This window comes from Mugil cephalus, chromosome 22 (assembly GCF_022458985.1).
Source record: "Mugil cephalus isolate CIBA_MC_2020 chromosome 22, CIBA_Mcephalus_1.1, whole genome shotgun sequence".
Taxonomy (NCBI): Eukaryota; Metazoa; Chordata; class Actinopteri; order Mugiliformes; family Mugilidae; genus Mugil; species Mugil cephalus.
In genome coordinates, this window is record NC_061791.1 from 1,889,878 (window position 1) to 1,908,127 (window position 18,250).

The 18,250-nt window shown below is 40.8% G+C and overlaps 1 protein-coding gene across 1 annotated transcript in view; it reads right to left on the reverse strand.

The window, feature by feature from the left end:
* Positions 1-1,634: 1,634 nt before the first annotated feature.
* LOC125000409 (plexin-B2-like) overlaps positions 1,635-18,250 on the reverse strand; it is a 159,319-nt gene continuing 142,703 nt past the window's right edge. Inside the window, 17 exon segments of the mRNA XM_047575958.1 lie at positions 1,635-4,435; positions 4,739-4,813; positions 5,007-5,082; positions 5,173-5,237; positions 5,657-5,804; positions 7,724-7,884; positions 7,999-8,150; positions 8,669-8,750; positions 10,025-10,125; positions 10,699-10,855; positions 11,880-12,026; positions 12,660-12,719; positions 12,820-12,910; positions 14,524-14,845; positions 16,372-16,472; positions 16,586-16,722; positions 16,971-17,069. Of these exon segments, the coding sequence (XP_047431914.1) occupies positions 4,331-4,435; positions 4,739-4,813; positions 5,007-5,082; positions 5,173-5,237; positions 5,657-5,804; positions 7,724-7,884; positions 7,999-8,150; positions 8,669-8,750; positions 10,025-10,125; positions 10,699-10,855; positions 11,880-12,026; positions 12,660-12,719; positions 12,820-12,910; positions 14,524-14,845; positions 16,372-16,472; positions 16,586-16,722; positions 16,971-17,069 (2,079 nt within the window). The 3' untranslated portion in view covers positions 1,635-4,330.

Consider the following 18,250-nt stretch of genomic DNA (forward strand, 5'->3'; position numbering starts at 1 on the left):
TATAAAGATCCGCAATGATAATATATATATATATAATCCGCAAAATAAAACTTAACTTAATAAAACTTTTAAAAACTTTTATATAAAAACAAAAAAAAACTAACAGGGACTTACCTCCGTTCACCGTCTGAACTACCAACAGACAGCATCTACTAGAGACGTGCGTGTGAATCATGTCTTGCGCCGTGACTCTTGTATAGAGCAGAGGCGGAGCTTTCTGAACACCTCCCTTTCCCCTTCCTCTTTCTATGTCTTTTTCTCTTAAACACACAGAAGCAGGAGCGGGTGCAGCAGACTCTCTGAAAGTCCTCAACAAACACGGAGGAATAACTGGTTGGTAAAAGAGAAAGTGTCTCAGTAATATGGAGATGGTTCGGATTCAAAGTATCAGATGAGCAACAAAATGACGTTATATGTAATAGGCCATTTATAGTTGTCAAAATGTTGATGCTTTTCTCATATAAATGTATTTATTTACTTTATGTTGACTTGATTTCAAAAAAGTTACTCCTGGACTCCAGTATTTATGTTTACATGTTATTGTTCTTTGAACAGCTGAGCATTATTTTATCCAGCCAGTTTAAATAAAACGACTTGTGACGTCATATTGGCTTTGACTGTGACTAAACATTTGCTAAAAATATCGGGATATATATCGTATATCGATATTCAGCCTAAATATATCGAGATATGACTTTTGGTCCATATCGCCCAGTTCTACAAGCAAACATACAAATATACAGCCATGGCCAGAAGTTTAGAGAATGACACAATTACTAGTTTTCACAGAGTCTGCTGCTTCAGTGTTTTTAGATATTATTGTCATATGTTACTATGGTAAACTGAAGTATAATCACAAGCGTTTCATACAGCGAAAAAATTACAATAAGTTTATGTAAAGAGTCATTATTTGCAATGTTGACCAGATAACCATGAGGAAGAACAATGATTTCTAGCAGCACCCTCCTCCTAAAGCTTCCAGCTCATTGTTCTAAGATCTCCAGCCTTGTTCTTGTCACACACTCACCTGTGTTAACAACAGAGTCACTGACATGATGTCAGCTGCTCCTGTTTTTTGGGGGGATAAAGTTCATTTTTGTGGCAAAGAAGGACTTTGCAATTAATTGAAATTCATCATTCTCAGAACTTTTGGCCAAAACTGTACAACAAATATAAATAAAACAACAGTTCACCACTAAAAAAAGGCTCCATCCCTTTGGTTCTGAGACTGGATCTATGGAGGTCTAGTAAAAGCTGGTCTGTTGATCTCAGTGCTCCCTTCCTAGCTTCCCAGCTAATAGTAGCCCTTCCTAGCCTCCCAGCTAATAGTAGCTCTTCCTAGCTTCCCAGCTAATAGTAACTATCTCTAGCCTCCCAGCTAATAGTAGCCCTTCCTAGCTTTCTAGCCTCCCAGCTAATAGTAGTCCTTCCTAGCTTTCTAGCCTCACAGCTAATAGTAGCCCTTCCTAGCTTCATAGCCTCCGAGCTAATATTAGCCATTCCTAGCTTTCTAGCCTCCCAGCTTGCATTCAACATATTTTTGATTTAATTCTAATGTTTTAAAGATTGTTTTCAACCTGAAACACAGTGAGAAGAAGAAGAAGAATAAAAACAAAACACAAGAAGACCTTTAATTTGTATAAACATCTTTTTTTATTGGATATTTGCACATGATCTGGATTTTCCACCCACTTCTCCACTTCCTCAGAAGAGTCACTGACTTGGGCTTTGGGTCCAGCTCAGACCAGAGTTGTGTTTCAACCCAGAGCATTTGTTTTCTACAGCGATGTTACAAGAATAGACAACAAGGAGAGTCGCATTTGTACAAACAACGGTAGAAACACTAGACTGTGACGCTGGTAAAAGCATCGGTACCAGCACATTCATTCAGAATCTTTTTCTCCAACTCATGAACGATATTTTTTCCCAAATAGATTTTATTTTATATATATTTATAGAAAAAAACACACAGGTTGAATAACTCTGCTAACGGTTCTTTAGCATCGGGACCAAAATCCTTTAAATGGTTTTCAAATTAATCCAGTTCATTTTGGATTATAAATAGCAGAAAAACTAATAGCAGTGACTGAAAGATGGTTTTGTTTGAGCTTTAAAAGCATCTTTGAGTGAAAATCACCAACGTGCATGCATGTTTTATTTAGATCTTTTTGGCTTTCCCTTCCAAATGGACTCTCTTCTACTCTTTAAGGCACTATTCAGGTGACTAAAAGAAGGCAGAAGTTGAGCAAGTGTTGGCAAAGGAAGAAAAATGCTGAACATGAAACAGATTTCACACTTTACACCCGAGACATGATGTGAAATAAAGACAAAAATGTGAAAATCTGAGAGAAAAGAAGAAGCGAAGCAGATTTAGGGGAAAGGAAACACAAAGATAAAGCCTTCAGGTGGCACTGCTCAAGATTTAAAGGTGCACTTTGGAAGTTTTGGGTAAATTATCGTTTCAAATCTTGCCAACTACATTTAACCTTGATGATAAATCATTTGGTCCACAATTAATTCACTGTCAAAGCTGGTGGAAACATGTAGAAATCATATCATTTCCTTGTTTTTGGCGTTTTAATTACAAATAATTCATGAAAATATCGACCTGTTTTAACATCAGACAGAAGCAGTTTAAGCAAAAAAAGAAAAGACCAGACTACTCTTGTTCTGATTAAATAACCTCCACTAATCTTATGTAGTCTTAGTCTATGATTATGTCTTCCTATGTTGAATCATATGGAAGATTTAAAATGCAGAAACACACAAAAAAACAAAGAAATAAATAAATCAAAGGCGGATGTAGAACGACCACACACCACTGGATTCTGTCTCCAATAAACCAAGAAAATACATAAAAACCTTTTCTTCTTCCTCATGTTAAAATTTCACAGCTTTTTTCATTTCAATCACGTTTAACGGATACAGCGTGTTTGTTTTTATTTCTTTGCTGTATTTTTAAATCTTCCATACAAAAAAAGAGGAGGACAATCAGTTATTACGAGACATTATTATCATTATTATTGTTATGGCTGTTTTAAATGTATTTTCTGGTGAAATCAGGCAAACCAAATGAAACCATGTGCAGTAAAACTGATAGTATGCTTGTTATTTCATCCATCTATCAATGAACGATAGAAATTGTGCCTCTGTGAGTGTATTTAATACATTTCCACAATTTTTCCGGCTTCATTTTCAGATTTATTTGAAAGGTTTGTGGAGCGACTCCGTCTTCACAAGACGTTTAAGCAAGTAAATTGTCTCTTGCGAGCGCAGTCAAGCAGGAAAATAGAAAATAAATGCAACAAAATTATACAGACTACAAAAAATAAAAGTGTTTGGCGTTTTAGATCGCATGATTAGGCAGTGGTGATTTTTTTGTTTTTTGTTAAGACATAGCAACAGAGCGGCGACGACTACTTTGTTCACACACTTTACAAAAGTAAAAAGTGGGACTGTAACAGTCAAGTAAAAAAGATAAATGTCACGGTGGATATGGTGATGCAAAGCCTCTGCTTAAAGCCTGCACATAAACAGAAAAATAAAACTAGGTATCATCAGCGTAGAAACACATACTGCAGCTAATCTGATACTGAAACCGAGACAAAAAGAAAAAAAAACAATTTTCTGGGCTTAATTTATCGTACCCTGAATTTTTCCATCTCCAGTTCCGTTGCTGTCGAGACCCCTGATCAGTCAGTGGTGTGTACCTTAGTGGGTTTTCATTGGTTGATTATTATTTTTTTCATATTTGAGCTTCATCCGATGCATTTTCACCTCACATCATAGTTCATCGACTTCACAAAGTGGTCAAAAAAATTGAAGCCCTTTCCATGAAGAGCTAAAAGTACCAAAAAGAAAATATCTGGTAATTATTGTCTCGACTTATTTTCTTCAAATAATCCAAAACCACTAAACCTTTCACTCACGTTCTACCGTGGCAAGAATTAAAAACATGTTGCAGTGCAGAGAAGCCAAACAAACAAAAAAAAAAAAGAAATCAATGAGAGTACACAAACTGAGCCGTCCTAAGATACCATTAAAAAAATAATTTTGATTTCACAGAGCTCCCACCTTCTCCGTCCTCGTCCTTGGTATTTGGTTTTAGGAGGCCAAGTGGAAGTGCGCTTTCTTTCGTTTCCACCGTTCTGGGGACGATTTCACTCTTCATTTGTCCAATTTTCCCCATTCCTCCTCCTCACATTCAGTCCTAACCCTATTTACTTCAGTCCTCACATGATTAAACATTCAGTAGAGTCTGTGAGCTCGTCCTACTTTGAGTCCTCAAATGGAATTAATAGCTCCTCGCACCTTGTCCCCCTCCTCGGGGTCAGAGGTCGGTGACCTTGTTCTCCAGGGCGGCGGCGACCTGTTGGAGGCGGAGGGTGAGCTGTTTGTTCTGGGCGGCTGGGTCCTCGTCCAGCGACTGGATGATCTGAAGGAGAACGAAAGTTTAAAAGCAGAAAACGATGGTGAATTTTACCTCAAAGACCCAAAGGCTGGAAAATTAGGCTTGTGCTGCCACCTAGTGGCTGCTGCAGGATCTGTCTCTGCACTTTTATCTATATAATACAGGTATTTGCCTCACTCGTCTTTTCATTTCTGTGTTGTTATTCTATTCTTTATCTTGTTTATTACATATTGTCTTGCCCCGATTGGTGTTTTTTTGTTTGTTTATTTTCTGTTTGGTTAAATCTCATCGGCACCAGCAGGAGAACACATGGAGGAGGTTCCTCACCACGTCGTAGTACTTGCTGGCGTACTGGTAGAGCTGATGTAAGGCCACCTGGGTGTTCAACGTGTCCGTGTGTTGCTGTTGAGGGAGAAAGATTCTGTAAATGTTCTTAGGACAAAATATTCTAGTCAATGATTGATACATGACATCTATTAGATAAATAATTAAAGTTAAAAATACTCTGAGGATTCATCTTTGTTTAGTTTAATCTGTAGTCATCATCTATCCATCCATCCATCCATCATCTCAGTTTTTGGTTGTTGGTTCTTACCCTGGAGACCTCGGCGAGGTGTGTGTTCATGTCCTGGTCACTGACTGGAACCATCTGTCTGATTCCTTTGTAGTAACTAAAACACACAATAAAAACACACGCTCAGTTTGTTCCTTCACTTATTGTTTCCACTGTTTAAACTCAGAAGAATCTGTTGGAGACTCACTCGTCCACCATCTTCTTGTACGTGGAAATCTCTTTTGCATAGAGAAGCTTGTTGCTGGGAGACTCCTGCAGTCAGAGACCAAGACACAATCAGAGTAATTCACAATCAGAAAATCCTCTCATGGATGTTTGTCCTCAGCAGCCGCTCAGGATTTAACTGGTGATTAGACGCTGGAGGAAGCCTGACATCTGAATTATTATAAAGTGGAGTGTTCAGCTTCACCAGGACATGACTGAAAACAGATGCATCTAAAATAAATGGAGGACGCTTCATATTTATAGGACGGAGATTAAAACAGATCCATTTAAGAATTACTGGAAAGCTGGGTTAGTTGTTTGTACACTGTGTATGGAGTATTGTGTTATTATTGTTCATATGCTTTATTTGATGCGTTTACCCTCCAGCAGGTGTGAGAATGTTCTTTTATGCAAAATGTAAAATGATATTAGCTGTGAATAAGTGTTAAAGCGCGGTGTGAACTGACTCTGCTGAGTTTGTGCTCCGTCTTGGTGCAGGCGTCTATGAAGGTTTGACCGATGACGTGCAGTGAAGCGTCCACCACCTCCGTCACGTGGACGTCGAACACGAAGTGGGGGTTCCTCAGGATGTTCACCCAGAACCTCAGAGGCAAACTGGAGACGCACAAATAAGAAAACGAGGAAAAATCATTCCAAGTTCCAAACCATTTTATAGACGCAGGATAAAGAAAAAAAAAATCACAATCACTCATCACAATTAAAAACAGGTGCATGAACCGACATGATAGCTAAAAAGTAAAACAAATAAAAACTATGAAAGACTATAAAAACAATAAAAACAAATAAAAACTACAAAAAACTATTAAAAATATAAAAAACTAATAAAAACAATAAAACTAATAAAAACAACAGAAAGTTTAAAAAACTATAAAACAAATAAAAAATATTAAAAAAACTATATAATTGAATAAAAAGTAATAAAAACAAATAAAATCTAGGGGCAGTAAAAACTTCAGGCAACTTAAAAAAAAAACAATAAAATAATTAAATACAATAAAAAACGTATGTTTTAAAAAATATACACACACATATATATATATATATAAATGCCTTAATGAGTGACTTGTGTATTAGTGTAATAGCAGCTGGTACCAAATTTAACACGTGAATTAAATAATTAAATACGCGATAAATCAAAATAACCTGGGCTCCAGAGGGTTAAGGTGGTAGGTTAGCAGGCTAGTAGGTTAGCAGGCTAGTAGGTTAGCAGGCTAGTAGCTTAGCGTCAAAGCCGCCAGATATACAAGAAGAAGAAGAAGCAGCAGCAGCAGCATGTGGATATTCGGTTAGGTGCTGGTAGTTGATCATCGTTCAATATTTCCAACTTGATTCAAAAGCTCAGGATAAAAGCAACAACAAAGACTGAACGTTTAAAAGAAGCTCTCAGATCCACGTCACCATGTCTTAACATAATTATTCTCGTCTCGTCTAAAATGAAGACGATAAGACCTCCGGCTGCAGTAAAGGAGTCGGCCTCGGAGTGAGTTCAGATACTACTTGATGTCGCATACATCTTTCTGTCTTTAAGTGAATCGTCTCATCAAAGCTTCTTTAAATCTCATCTGGAGACAACCTGCAAATTAAAAAAAAAAAAAAAAAAAAAAAAAAGAGAGAGCTCATGATCTAAACCACAGCCTAATTAACTCATCATCAGTTCTGAACCAGGCGGTCGGTGGCCACATGAAAGACAGATTTAATTGGTATCAGGGCAGATAAGTGATGAAGAAGAAGAAGAAGAGATGTGGAGATGAAACCGGCCGTGAGCTAAGCCTGTCAATCATCACACATGTAAATGAAGAACAAGTCGGACAATGAAATATTTATGGGTGGCTGTGAATTATTGACGAGGGTTATGGTCTGTGGAGGAAGAGATGAAAGGTTGGAGGAGGGAGGGAAGGGAAGTGTTGTGTCAGCTGATCCTTAAAAACTCTTAAACTCGTCGTCCACATTAAAAAGAGCTGCTGCTGCTGCTAAACTTTACACTCGTTACAGAGTAGCAGCAAGACCGTTAGCAAAACCCCGCCCCCAAACGGTCATTGTCCAATCACACATCCTAGCAACCGTTACTATGTAAACAAGGTCCGTCAAGCTGCATGTTGAAGCGTGTGGTTGGGCACTATGTAAGGCTAGGATGGGCTAAAGTCATAGTGATAGCTAGCAGGCTAACGTCGGGCTAGCAAGATGCTAGCGATATATGCGATATATATATATATATATCAAAGTTTGGGTTACTATTGGTGAATATTAGTAATATTAGTGCCTAACTAACACCAGTTAACTTAATGTTAGCTAGCTAGCTAGCTAGAGAGTTCATGTTAGCTAGCTAACATTAGCTGTTTCATTGGGTCTCTATGCTAGGAGCTCTCTCTAACGTCATGTTTCTTCACTTTACACGACCAAATCAACCTGTGCAGCAGCCGCCATACTGCTGCTGCATGGTCCGTTCCATGTGACATTCACATCAGCGAAGGTTTCCACCCCTGGATGTGTGTCCTCCAGTGTCGTCTCCGTACCTGTTTGTCTTCCAGATGTGCAGAGTCTCCTCGTCCACGTTGTCGTGTCTCAGCGCCTGCTCGTCCAGGAAGTCGAAGAAGTATTTGACGGCGGGAGGGACAACGGAGCTCGAGCAGAGGACACTGCGGAAGAAGTCGTCCACGAACTGCTGCAACGTGCCCTGAAACAAAAAAAAAATAATATATAGTGTATAGTGTGATATGGAGAAAAGCAAAATCCATATTTCAATGTAATGCAAAGACAGCGTTTTTGAAATAACTCGCCCAACACTGACCTTGACAGACAGCAGCCGGGTCAGGTAGATCTCCGTGATGGCTTTGGTCATGGCCTTATCCTTCATGCTGCCTCTCTTTGACTTCCCATCGTCCATTTCGTCCGCCGGTCTCACCAGGTGGAAAGTGTTATCGTCCTCCAGTAGGGCGTTTTCTGCGGAGACAGAGACAAAGGTTGGTTGTTTTTTTTAAATCATCTCTTGGGATTCAGTCCCACCTTATGAAACCAAGAATATCATGCACAGAGATCAACTCCTTGACCAGAACTTGACCAAGAGTTTATAGAAATACCATGAAAAATGCATATTCTACAAAGTAAAAATAAAACATATTTCATTTACCATTCTGCACGTTATAGAGTCTATAAAAATACTGACACTTCCTCCATATGACTCATATATTAGATACCAAAGTAAATCTAACGTTTGGTGCAGTACCACCATTCCCCCACTAGATGGTGACAAAGGGTCATGCATGAAATTGAGGTACCAGGTTAGAACAGACCACAAAATGTAATTAAAAAATTATCAGTTGCATTTGTTTGAGGAAATAAGGACAATCTGACTGTGAAATTTAAAGGTCGGCTCCGTGTTTTCAGGAATTTCTTTTAAAATTCTGAAGATGTTTTAAAGCCTTGCATGTGTCTTTGTGTGCGTTAGTGTGGGTTCATACTCTCTTCATGGCTGTCCTGGTGCTGATGGAATGACTGTGTGTGCAGAACTCTGGACAGAACCAACGTGGCGTTGTCCCGAACCTGCATGACAAGAAATACAAGAAACACAGTTATAATGAGGGACTCAGTGGCTTTCTCATTAAACTGTTTTCCTTAAATGCCCGAGGGGAGTCTGTCTGGACAGGACGTGAGTTTTGGTTTGTGTCAGTTTTCCTGCAGCACAAGGTCTCTGGAGGCTCGACGTTTCCCTGCACTTTGGTTTTCACGGTGTTTGGTTGCAGAACATGACGACTGAAACACCTGGAGAGTTTTCTGCAGGGACACAAACTCTCCAATCTCTCCCGACTTGCTGCTTTAACGTAAGCCAGGGAGCTGAGTGCTGGACAAACCACACAGAGACCGTTTCATCTGGGTAAATACAACACACAGGAAATCACCGGCCTGCAGGAGACAAATCCAGCGAGAACGCCGGCTGTCACGGATTCTTGAACCAAGACAAACATGGGCGTCATCCAGCAGCTTGTTGATATGCACAACGCAGCTAAAAAGACTCAAACAGGGAAAAAAAACATCCTGCTAGTTTCTCTGGTTATGGCAACTGTACAGTGTTTAAATGATATCATGAAGTTAAGGTTTTTGCATAATTAAGGGGCGTGGCTTCTTTGAGTGACAGGCATAGACTGTATATAAATATGGACTAAACACATCTCCATTTCCTCTTATTGGAGCCAGAATCAACAATATTGAAGCCCCGCCCACACTTCCTCCAGACTCACTCGTTTAATTAATCTCTCTACCTCCACCAGCTACGTGGAAACTCCTGGATACAACTTGCTTGATCCAACTAATAGTCGCCATTATGTCACATCCTGTTTCTATAGCGTTGAATTACGAACTAAAGCGAAACTTATCCAAGAAACTGACACCTGAACATTCATCAACAACAACAAAAAACAACACGGAGGGGGTGGAGCTTATGACCTATACTGCAGCCTCCAGCCACCAGGGGGAGCTCTACTTGCTTTGGCTCGACTTTAGAGGAGCTGCTTAATCTTTATACAGTCTATAATGACAGGGGGGTGTCCTCACAGGTTGCTAGGTGTCTTAAGCATCAGCTCCACATCTTTGGTCATTTTTTAATTAGCTGGGAGTCACTGCAGAGACGCAACACTGAGCTTCAAAACTTGAAAGGACAGTTGAAAAGACTTAGAGCAGTGTATCTAATGAATTGGGGATAATAAACTGTGGTGAGGACATCAACACTCAATACTGGATGAAGTTAATCAGAATTTAGACGGGATCAACGTGTAGGAGGTGGAAGGCCCGTAAGTTAGAAATCTAAGCATCACACTCACATTGTAATGAGCCAGCGTGTTGAGCCTCTTCCAGCGTCCGTCCTTCTGGGACGTGAGGTCCAGGTCTGACAGGATCTGACCCGTTGAGCCAGGACGCCACTCTGAGGACAAACAGGACTTTTATTCAGCAGAATATAAATAAACACAGAAGAGTGTGAATCAGGTATTTAGCCGAGCACATTAATGGTGAGTTCTCTGTCTTTCTGTACTGAGGCCTCAAGGTTTTTTTAAAGTCGACCCTGAAATCGGTCACAAAGGACGACTTCTCATTTCCTTCATGGAGACGTGTTGCAGCAGTTTTATACCACGACAAAAAACAAGTTTTGGTTTTATTTTTCCTCTGTGCGTCCTTTGTTCTTGTGAAATGTCACCAGAGAGGTCATTTAGATTAGACACTGAGATTAGTCAGCCCACAGTTTGGTTTCCTAACGTTATCTTTATGTTGTATGAACCATCTTTATTGGCCAACATAGAACTTAAATAAGCGTAAAAAAAATAAGACTGTTCAGCGTAAATTAGACTTCAGGAAATAAAAAATAAAGGCCCAGAATGAAACGAGAACAGTGAAGCTAATGTGGTGGTTACTACAGACTCCTTCACGGTTTGTAAACCGAGTGGCGGGGATCTGATTTAATGTTCAATGAGCTGAATATTTTTTTTTTAACCAGTCTTACCCAGAGCCACGTTCTCCACCTTGGGTCTGTGAGAGTACGGTAGGTTCCTGTAGACCTGGTCGATGATCTTCTCCTTCACCTGGGAGATGGTGTCACAGTTCAACACCTTCACCGGAGTCACATCTGGTCCTTCGCCGTGAACCAACACCTGCAGAGTCTGACACCACAAACACAACCGGGCCCAGTCAGACCAGAGCCAGGATTCATCCAAACCAGTCCCAGTCAGACCAGAACCAGGACTGATCCAAACCGGTCCCAGTCAGACCAGAACCGGAGTGATCTAGAGTGTAGAATTTCCTCCTCTTCCTCATTGTTCCCCCTCCTTCCCTTTTTCCTTCCCTCTCCTCTTCCTCCTTCTCTCTTCTTGGCTCCTTCTCCTCCTTCCTCCTTTCTCCTCATTCTTCTCCTTCCTCTTCTTGTCTTCTTCCCCTCCTTCCTCCTCCCCCTCTTTCTTCTTCTTCCACCCTACCTTCTTGTCTCATTTCGTCTTCTCCTCCTCCTTTTCTTATTATTCCACTTCCTCCTTCGACTCCTCCTTCCTCCTCCTCCTCTTATTATTCATTCTAATTCTTCCTCCTCGTCTTATTTCTTCATCCTCCTCTTTCTTTTTCCTCCTTCATTCTCCTTCCTCCTCCTATTCTTACTCCTTTGATGCGTATTTAGTCTCCATGGAAGTGTCTCATCTCCAATCAGACGACGTCTTGGACAAAACCTTCTCCAGTTTCTTTGTGTTTATCAACTTTTCTAGTTTGATGTGAAATTTAACAAATGACCATCAACAGTAACGAGCTACAGCGTCGCTAATTAACAAGCACTCGTTTGTAATATAGAGTGAAATAAGCCCCGTGTCCACATATGAGGGCGACTTCCTGTTCAAAGATGATGCTTCATTTTTATACGTAAAAAAAAAAAAAAGATACCTTGGAGAAATTAAAAAGGCTTCTCAAACAAAAGCTGGGGTCTACTCTCTGATCTCTTGTGATCTTTCTAAACGCACCAGCTCAGACTTCCTCCGAGGATCAGAGGGAATGCAAATGGGATTACGTAACGCGCAGTGTTGCAAGGGATTGCAAAACCAAAACGTGAGCAGGAGAAGCTCAGAGGAGAAGGATTCCCAGAGTGAAGCTTTGGAAGCTTTGATCAAGACAAACTTTAGATAAAAAGTGTGAGGGTGCACCGACCAGGACGGAGTACTCCACGTCATCCCCCAGCAGCCCCGTGTCGTTCAGGGTGTACTTGGCCTTCTTCATCTTGGCGTCCACCGGACCCTTCTCCACCTGGTGCTTCAGGGCCTTGAACAGTTTGTATAAAGGTTCTCCAGCCGTGTCCTGGGACGAGGACGAGAAGAAGAGTCAGAGGACGAACAAGAACACGAGTCACAATGAATTTAGTTTGGCAGCAAACTCTAGTGACAGCTTGATGTCAGGTGTTTATACATATATTAAATGTATATATGAATATAAGATAGATAATAAAATATCTGTGCCATCTTTTATTTTATAGATGAAGTGGTTTTGGTGATGCAGAACAGCATCAAATCTACTTATATTAAATTATATTTAATTCAGTTTGATTCAGAAGGAGACGTTTGTCTCCACTACTGAAATTAACAGAGTAGAAGAAGAAGATCCAAGATGGCCGCGTGGATTCCATTTTTTTTTGTTTTCAAAAAACAGGAGGAAGAAGGAGAAAAAAGAGAGGAGGAAGAAAAAGTAGAAGAGGAGGATAGATGGTAAAATAGAGGAGAAACAGATGAGGAAAGAGAAGGATGGAGAGAAAAGAAGGAAGAAGATGAAGACAAAGAGGAGTGGAAGCTAGGAAGGTGGAGAAAGGAGAAGATTATGATGAAGAAGATGAAGAAATATGAGGAGGAAGAAGGAGCAGAGGGACGATGGTGAAGAAAGATAAAAGCGTAAAAACAAATCAAAGGAAAATACAGAAGGAGAGAAAGAGTGTGTTACCCTGAGGAACTGATAGAGACAGATGGACATCCAGTTGCAGAGCATCCTCTCCACACCGCTCTGACCGAACACAGAAGAACTGAAATATAACCTGAAATCTCTGAGTTCGCCCTGTGAATGGAGAAGTTTCTGCCTCCTCAGCATGAGTTGGTTTTCCGACTGTTCCATCACTCCAGCAGAGCGTCCCATGAACGGTATTAGAGGGAACGCGACGTCGAGGAGCAAGTAAGAGCGAAGACGTTAGTCGGTAACTGGAGCAGAGTTAGAGATGAAATACTATGTTTAATAAGTATTAATACAGATATATTTGTTGTAGTTTTTGACAGAAGCTTCTTGTTAACTGAAAGATCTTCATGCTGCTGCTGCTATATTCTCCTTATGGACGTATGCTCAGCTCCCACTTTCTGACTGAATCCGTATTTGATGTCTGCATGTGGGAGGTTCAGTAGGTTTTCTACAAGCAAACTTCCTCCAATTATTAATCTCAACTGTTGGTGTCTAGAAGTTGACGTTAGGCAACTGTTGTCCTCTAGAAGTCGAGGATAGGCAACTGTTGGCCACTAGGAACTGATGTTAGGCAACTGTTGGCCTCTAGGGACTGATGTCAGGCAATTGTTGGCCTCTAGAAGTTGACATTAGGCAACTGTTGGGCTCTAAAAGCTTCCATTAGTCAACTGTTGGCCTCTAGAAGTTGACGTTAGGCAACTGTTGGCCACTAGAAGTTGATGTTAAGCAACTGCTGGCCACAAAAAGCTTCCATTAGGCAACTGTTGGCCTCTAGAAGTTGACGTTAGGCAACTGTTGGCCACTAGGAACTGATGTTAGGCAACTGTTGGCCTCTAGAAGTCGACGTTAGGCAACTGTTGGCCACTAGGAGCTGGCGTTAGGCAACTGTTGGCCTCTAGGGACTGATGTCAGGCAATTGTTGGCCTCTAGAAGTTGACATTAGGCAACTGTTGGGCTCTAAAAGCTTCCATTAGTCAACTGTTGGCCTCTAGAAGTTGACGTTAGGCAACTGTTGGCCACTAGAAGTTGATGTTAGGCAACTGCTGGCCACAAAAAGCTTCCATTAGGCAACTGTTGGCCTCTAGAAGTTGACGTTAGGCAACTGTTGGCCACTAGGGACTGATGTTAGGCAATTGTTGGCCTCTAGAAGTTGACATTAGGCAACTGTTGGCCTCTAAAAGCTTCCATTAGGCAACTGTTGTCCTCTAGAAGTCGACGACAGGCAACTGTTGGCCACTAGGAGCTGACGTTAGGCAACTGTTGGCCTCTAGAAGTCGATGTTAGGCAACTGTGGGTCTCTAGAAGTCGATGTTAGGCAACTGTTGGCCACTAGGAGCTGATGTTAGGCAACTGTTGGCCTCTACAAGTTGAAGTTAGGCAACTGTTGGCCTCTACAAGTTGAAGTTAGGCAACTGTTGGCCACTAGGAGCTGACATAAGGCAACTGTTGGTCTCTAGAAGTTGACATTAGGGAACTGTTGGCCTCTAAAAGCTGCCATTAGGCAACTGTTATTCCTCTAAGAGCTGACGTAAGGCAACTGTTGACCAATAGGAACAACTGTTGGCCTCTGTTAGCCTTTTAAAAATAACAGTAGGAAACTGTTGGCCTCTAGAAACCACTGCTAGGTAACAGTCTGCCTCTAGAAGCTGATGCCAGGCAACTGTTGGCCTTATTTTATTTCATTTGTTTCTAATCATATCTGCATGTTGCGGTTTTATAGGTTTTCCACAAGTAAACTTCCTCCAATTTCATGACTATAATCCATTATAGTTTCATATTTCTTGTGTACAATACAGGCTTTGGTCTAAAGCTGGAGAAGAAATGTCAACAGAGTCACGGGGGATCTGATTTATTCAGCTATATGTCATGTTCTCTGTGTCTGAGAGACAGATCCATAAATAATGAGAAAAAGAAAAAGAGCCCCAAAAGTTTACTGAAAGCTAAACTCACATTGATGAGAAAGGTTTTACTGTTCAGGAGGTTGGAGAACTGATTCAGAGCCTGAGACACGGTGGCCCTGCGGGCTTCTGGGATTTGTATTTGTCCTGTGATCATGGGGTCGTTGGCGCCTTCCTTGGACGGCAGGAAGAAGGTTCGGTCTGTGTAGGTTTTGTAGTCGAGGAAGGGGATCCGACCTTCACTCAGCTCGCTGGTGTGATCCTCCATTTCAATCATGAGATCTGACAAAGAAACGTCATGAATCATTTATGAGTGTGTCAGTAGTTTGAAGAATCTCTTTTTAAGTCTTTCTGAAAATGCGAGAGCAATAAATAATGGATTAAACCGTGTCTTTGATATGCGGCTGCCCTCAAATGGATGTCATGGTTAGGACATGGGATGTCACAAAACGCTTTGCATTCAGGTAATAGCTGTGAATCATGAGAGCTCTGCAGGTAGGTCAGCGTCTAGAACAGGGATCAGCACTCGGGAGTGGCCCCTGGATTCATTTTTAAAAATTATAAAAACCTCTACCGATCTCAATTTTTTGTTTTATGTTCTATTGTATGTTCTTCCTAGTGCATCCACTGGGTCTTCTCCATCGGCGAGGAAGACCTCCAGGGCAGTAGGTGGTGACAATGCCCCATAATTAGTAACCAGCCGCCATTAAACACCAAAGAGAAGAAGAAGATCGACAAGGAAGAGAGGTCAAGAAACCACGGTAAAAGGAAATTCGATAGCCACAAGTTTCTCATTGAGAGAGAACCAGTCCAAATTATTTTAAGGAAACTTGTACCCCATTTCTGGAGAACTACAAGACATTACAAGTTCCATCAAATGAGGACAAGAAAAGAAGGGTTATAGCGAGTCCCCCTGATTTATTTTTTTGGTGGTTTGTTTTTCCTTCAGCCTCATTGTGCTACATTATATTTCTCCTGTAATCCTGCGGGTGGATAAACCCAATGGATGGTTATTCTTGGGAAAATCTGGACTCTTAATGGGACAAGCGGGGATAGTTGGGAGGGTATGGTTTGGATACCAGACGCTCTATTTATTTCCTCTCTCAAAACATGCTGCAAACAAATGTATGGTTGTTCTAATGGAAAATCAATAAAAGTAAAAGAGAACCAGTCCTACTAGCTTACTAAGGGGTAGAAAAGGAATAATGCCCCTATGAATTGTAGAAATGAACAAAATACGTTCTTGCACTTTATATTGGTTTGCTGTGCAGCAGTTTTGCCAAAGTCGTCCTGGAATGGTAATTTCTATTTATGACAGCTCTTTGCACTAGAAGAAAATATCAAAGTATGTGGTTATTTTTTGGTTGCTTGTTCAAACCCTTAAACATTTGAGCCTGATATAGTTCGTCAGGGCTTCACCCTACAGCAAGTTAATGACCCAAAACTTTAGTCCAAGCTCTACCAGAACTACCTCAGGATAAAATCAAGATGGGAAGCTTGAAAACATGGAGTGGACCATGTCTCCATGGCCCAGTCTCTAGACTTTAACCCCATGGAGCTGGTTTGTGATGAACTGGACAGAAGAGTGAAAGTAAAGCTCCTTACAAGAGACACACATTTTCTGGGAACTTCTGCAACAAAATCGGGAAGAAAAATATTTGGGTTCCATTTTAGAAATACACAAGTGTGTTCACATGTTAACATATGCACATATTCTGGTCTTATTTATTTTTGTCATATATATATATGGTTAGAAAGTTTGCGGGCCCATCCCTGATCTAGGAGAAGTTGCTTGTTAGCATCTATACCTGTAAACTCCTTCTTGCAGCGATCTCGGACGCTCTCCTCCAGATTCTCCAGCTGGTGTTTCACCTTCTCGTACTCCCGTTCCGCCTGCTGGCTCTTCCTCCTGTCAACCACCACAACAAAGGCAAAGGAAACATGTCATGCTAACACAGAGAGGGAGAGAGAACAATAAATTGCATCCTGACATTTTTCCCCTTTAGCAAGCGTCTGTCGAACCTGTAGCAGTAGACGGACACAGCGATGAAGAGCAGCATCGGTACAATCACCGCGGGGATGATTATAGCCAGAGGGAGGTCGTCTTTGCCGGCGTAGTACACCGAACCCACCACCCACTCACCAGAGCCGAACTTCACCTGGAAAGACACCGAGATGAGTCTTCAGCCATCATTTTATACAGATTTATTTAATTATAGCTCAATAGAAAACTAGGTGAATCTACAGAATTAACCACAATACCTTTAACTTATATTCAACCTGAATAAGCCATTAGGCTAGGAGGTTTTGTTCAGCTAACTTAACCAAACTTTGTCATTTCCTGCTCAATATTCTACTCAAAACGATGTTTTACATTAACAAGGAACATCATAATTTGCATGTTTACCATTAGCTCTAGCAGGTCGTTGGTCGCTTCTCTGCGCTGTCGTTTTCTGGACTTGGCTTTGGGCTTCGACGAAGGAGCCTCCAAGATCAACTTATCATCCTGACCGGACACACAAAAGGAGGACAGTTCAGTTAAACACATCTTAAGCCCCATTCGCACGGGATTAGTTTTACCTGAGGAAGTCCTGTGATTCTGGTATTACATCTGTGTTTGATGTGGCGCATTCACACGGGATAAACACTCAAATTCTATTGTTGTGGCTCTGCTACTTTCCATCTCACTCCACTGTGTGTCAGAGACAGTTTTAATTACTTTGCAAAACATAAAGGATGATAAAAATATATTTTTACACCTGGTGGTATTTAAGTCAGCTCAACCTTTGCAGATGAACACATTAATGGTTGATTTAATGGTTTCAACCGTCTAAACTGGTGAATAGTTAAGCGATATCTCGACTTTGAGCTCTAACATCTGATCAAACTTCCCTTATGATTCTTTAGTGACAAGAGGGAGAAAAAGGACACAAATCAATCAAAAGTATGCGAAAAAGTAAAAACTCACCCCTAAATCGACTTAGACTGGATTAGTTTTATCAGAGGACCTCTGTGTTACAAGAATTATGGTTCAGGTCATTTGTGGTATAATTTTTACTTTACAAATCACAGACATGGATGTATCACAGGCGACCTCTGTGATTATTAAAAATTCCCTGGTTCAAACTAGTCCTGTGCAAATAGGGCTTTTGACTGAAGCTGGGTTTACATGGAGCCAAATATTGAGATTACATTCAGTTTAGAAGCCCAAACTGAACGAAAATGCTCCATATAAACACCTCAGTTGAAATAAACAGGCCCAAACGAAATGAAATTTCACTGGGTTTCACGGGGATAGAATATTCCTTTTCTCAAACCGATCAAAAGTTATGTAAACGGAGAATCTGAATGAAGTCAGGCTCCGTTCTGCGTAGATGCACAGTGACATTCGAGTGACGTTTCATCAACTAGAGAGCTTGTTTTCAAGAACAACTCTGACAGAACTAGACATTATCGCACGTAAAAATAAAGAAATGTTGTTTAACTGTTTAAAAAGGTCTATTAAAAATTAATTGACGATTAATTAATCGATTAATCTGAAAATTTGCAGTTCCGCTAATTTCCACTAGAGGCCGGTTCTGAAAGTGAGTAAATCCCATTGACCTCCATGTTAAAATGGCCAACTGAGCTTCAACACTTAATTTCATAGTTATTTTATATCATCACTCAACTGGCTGCAGTGTAGGA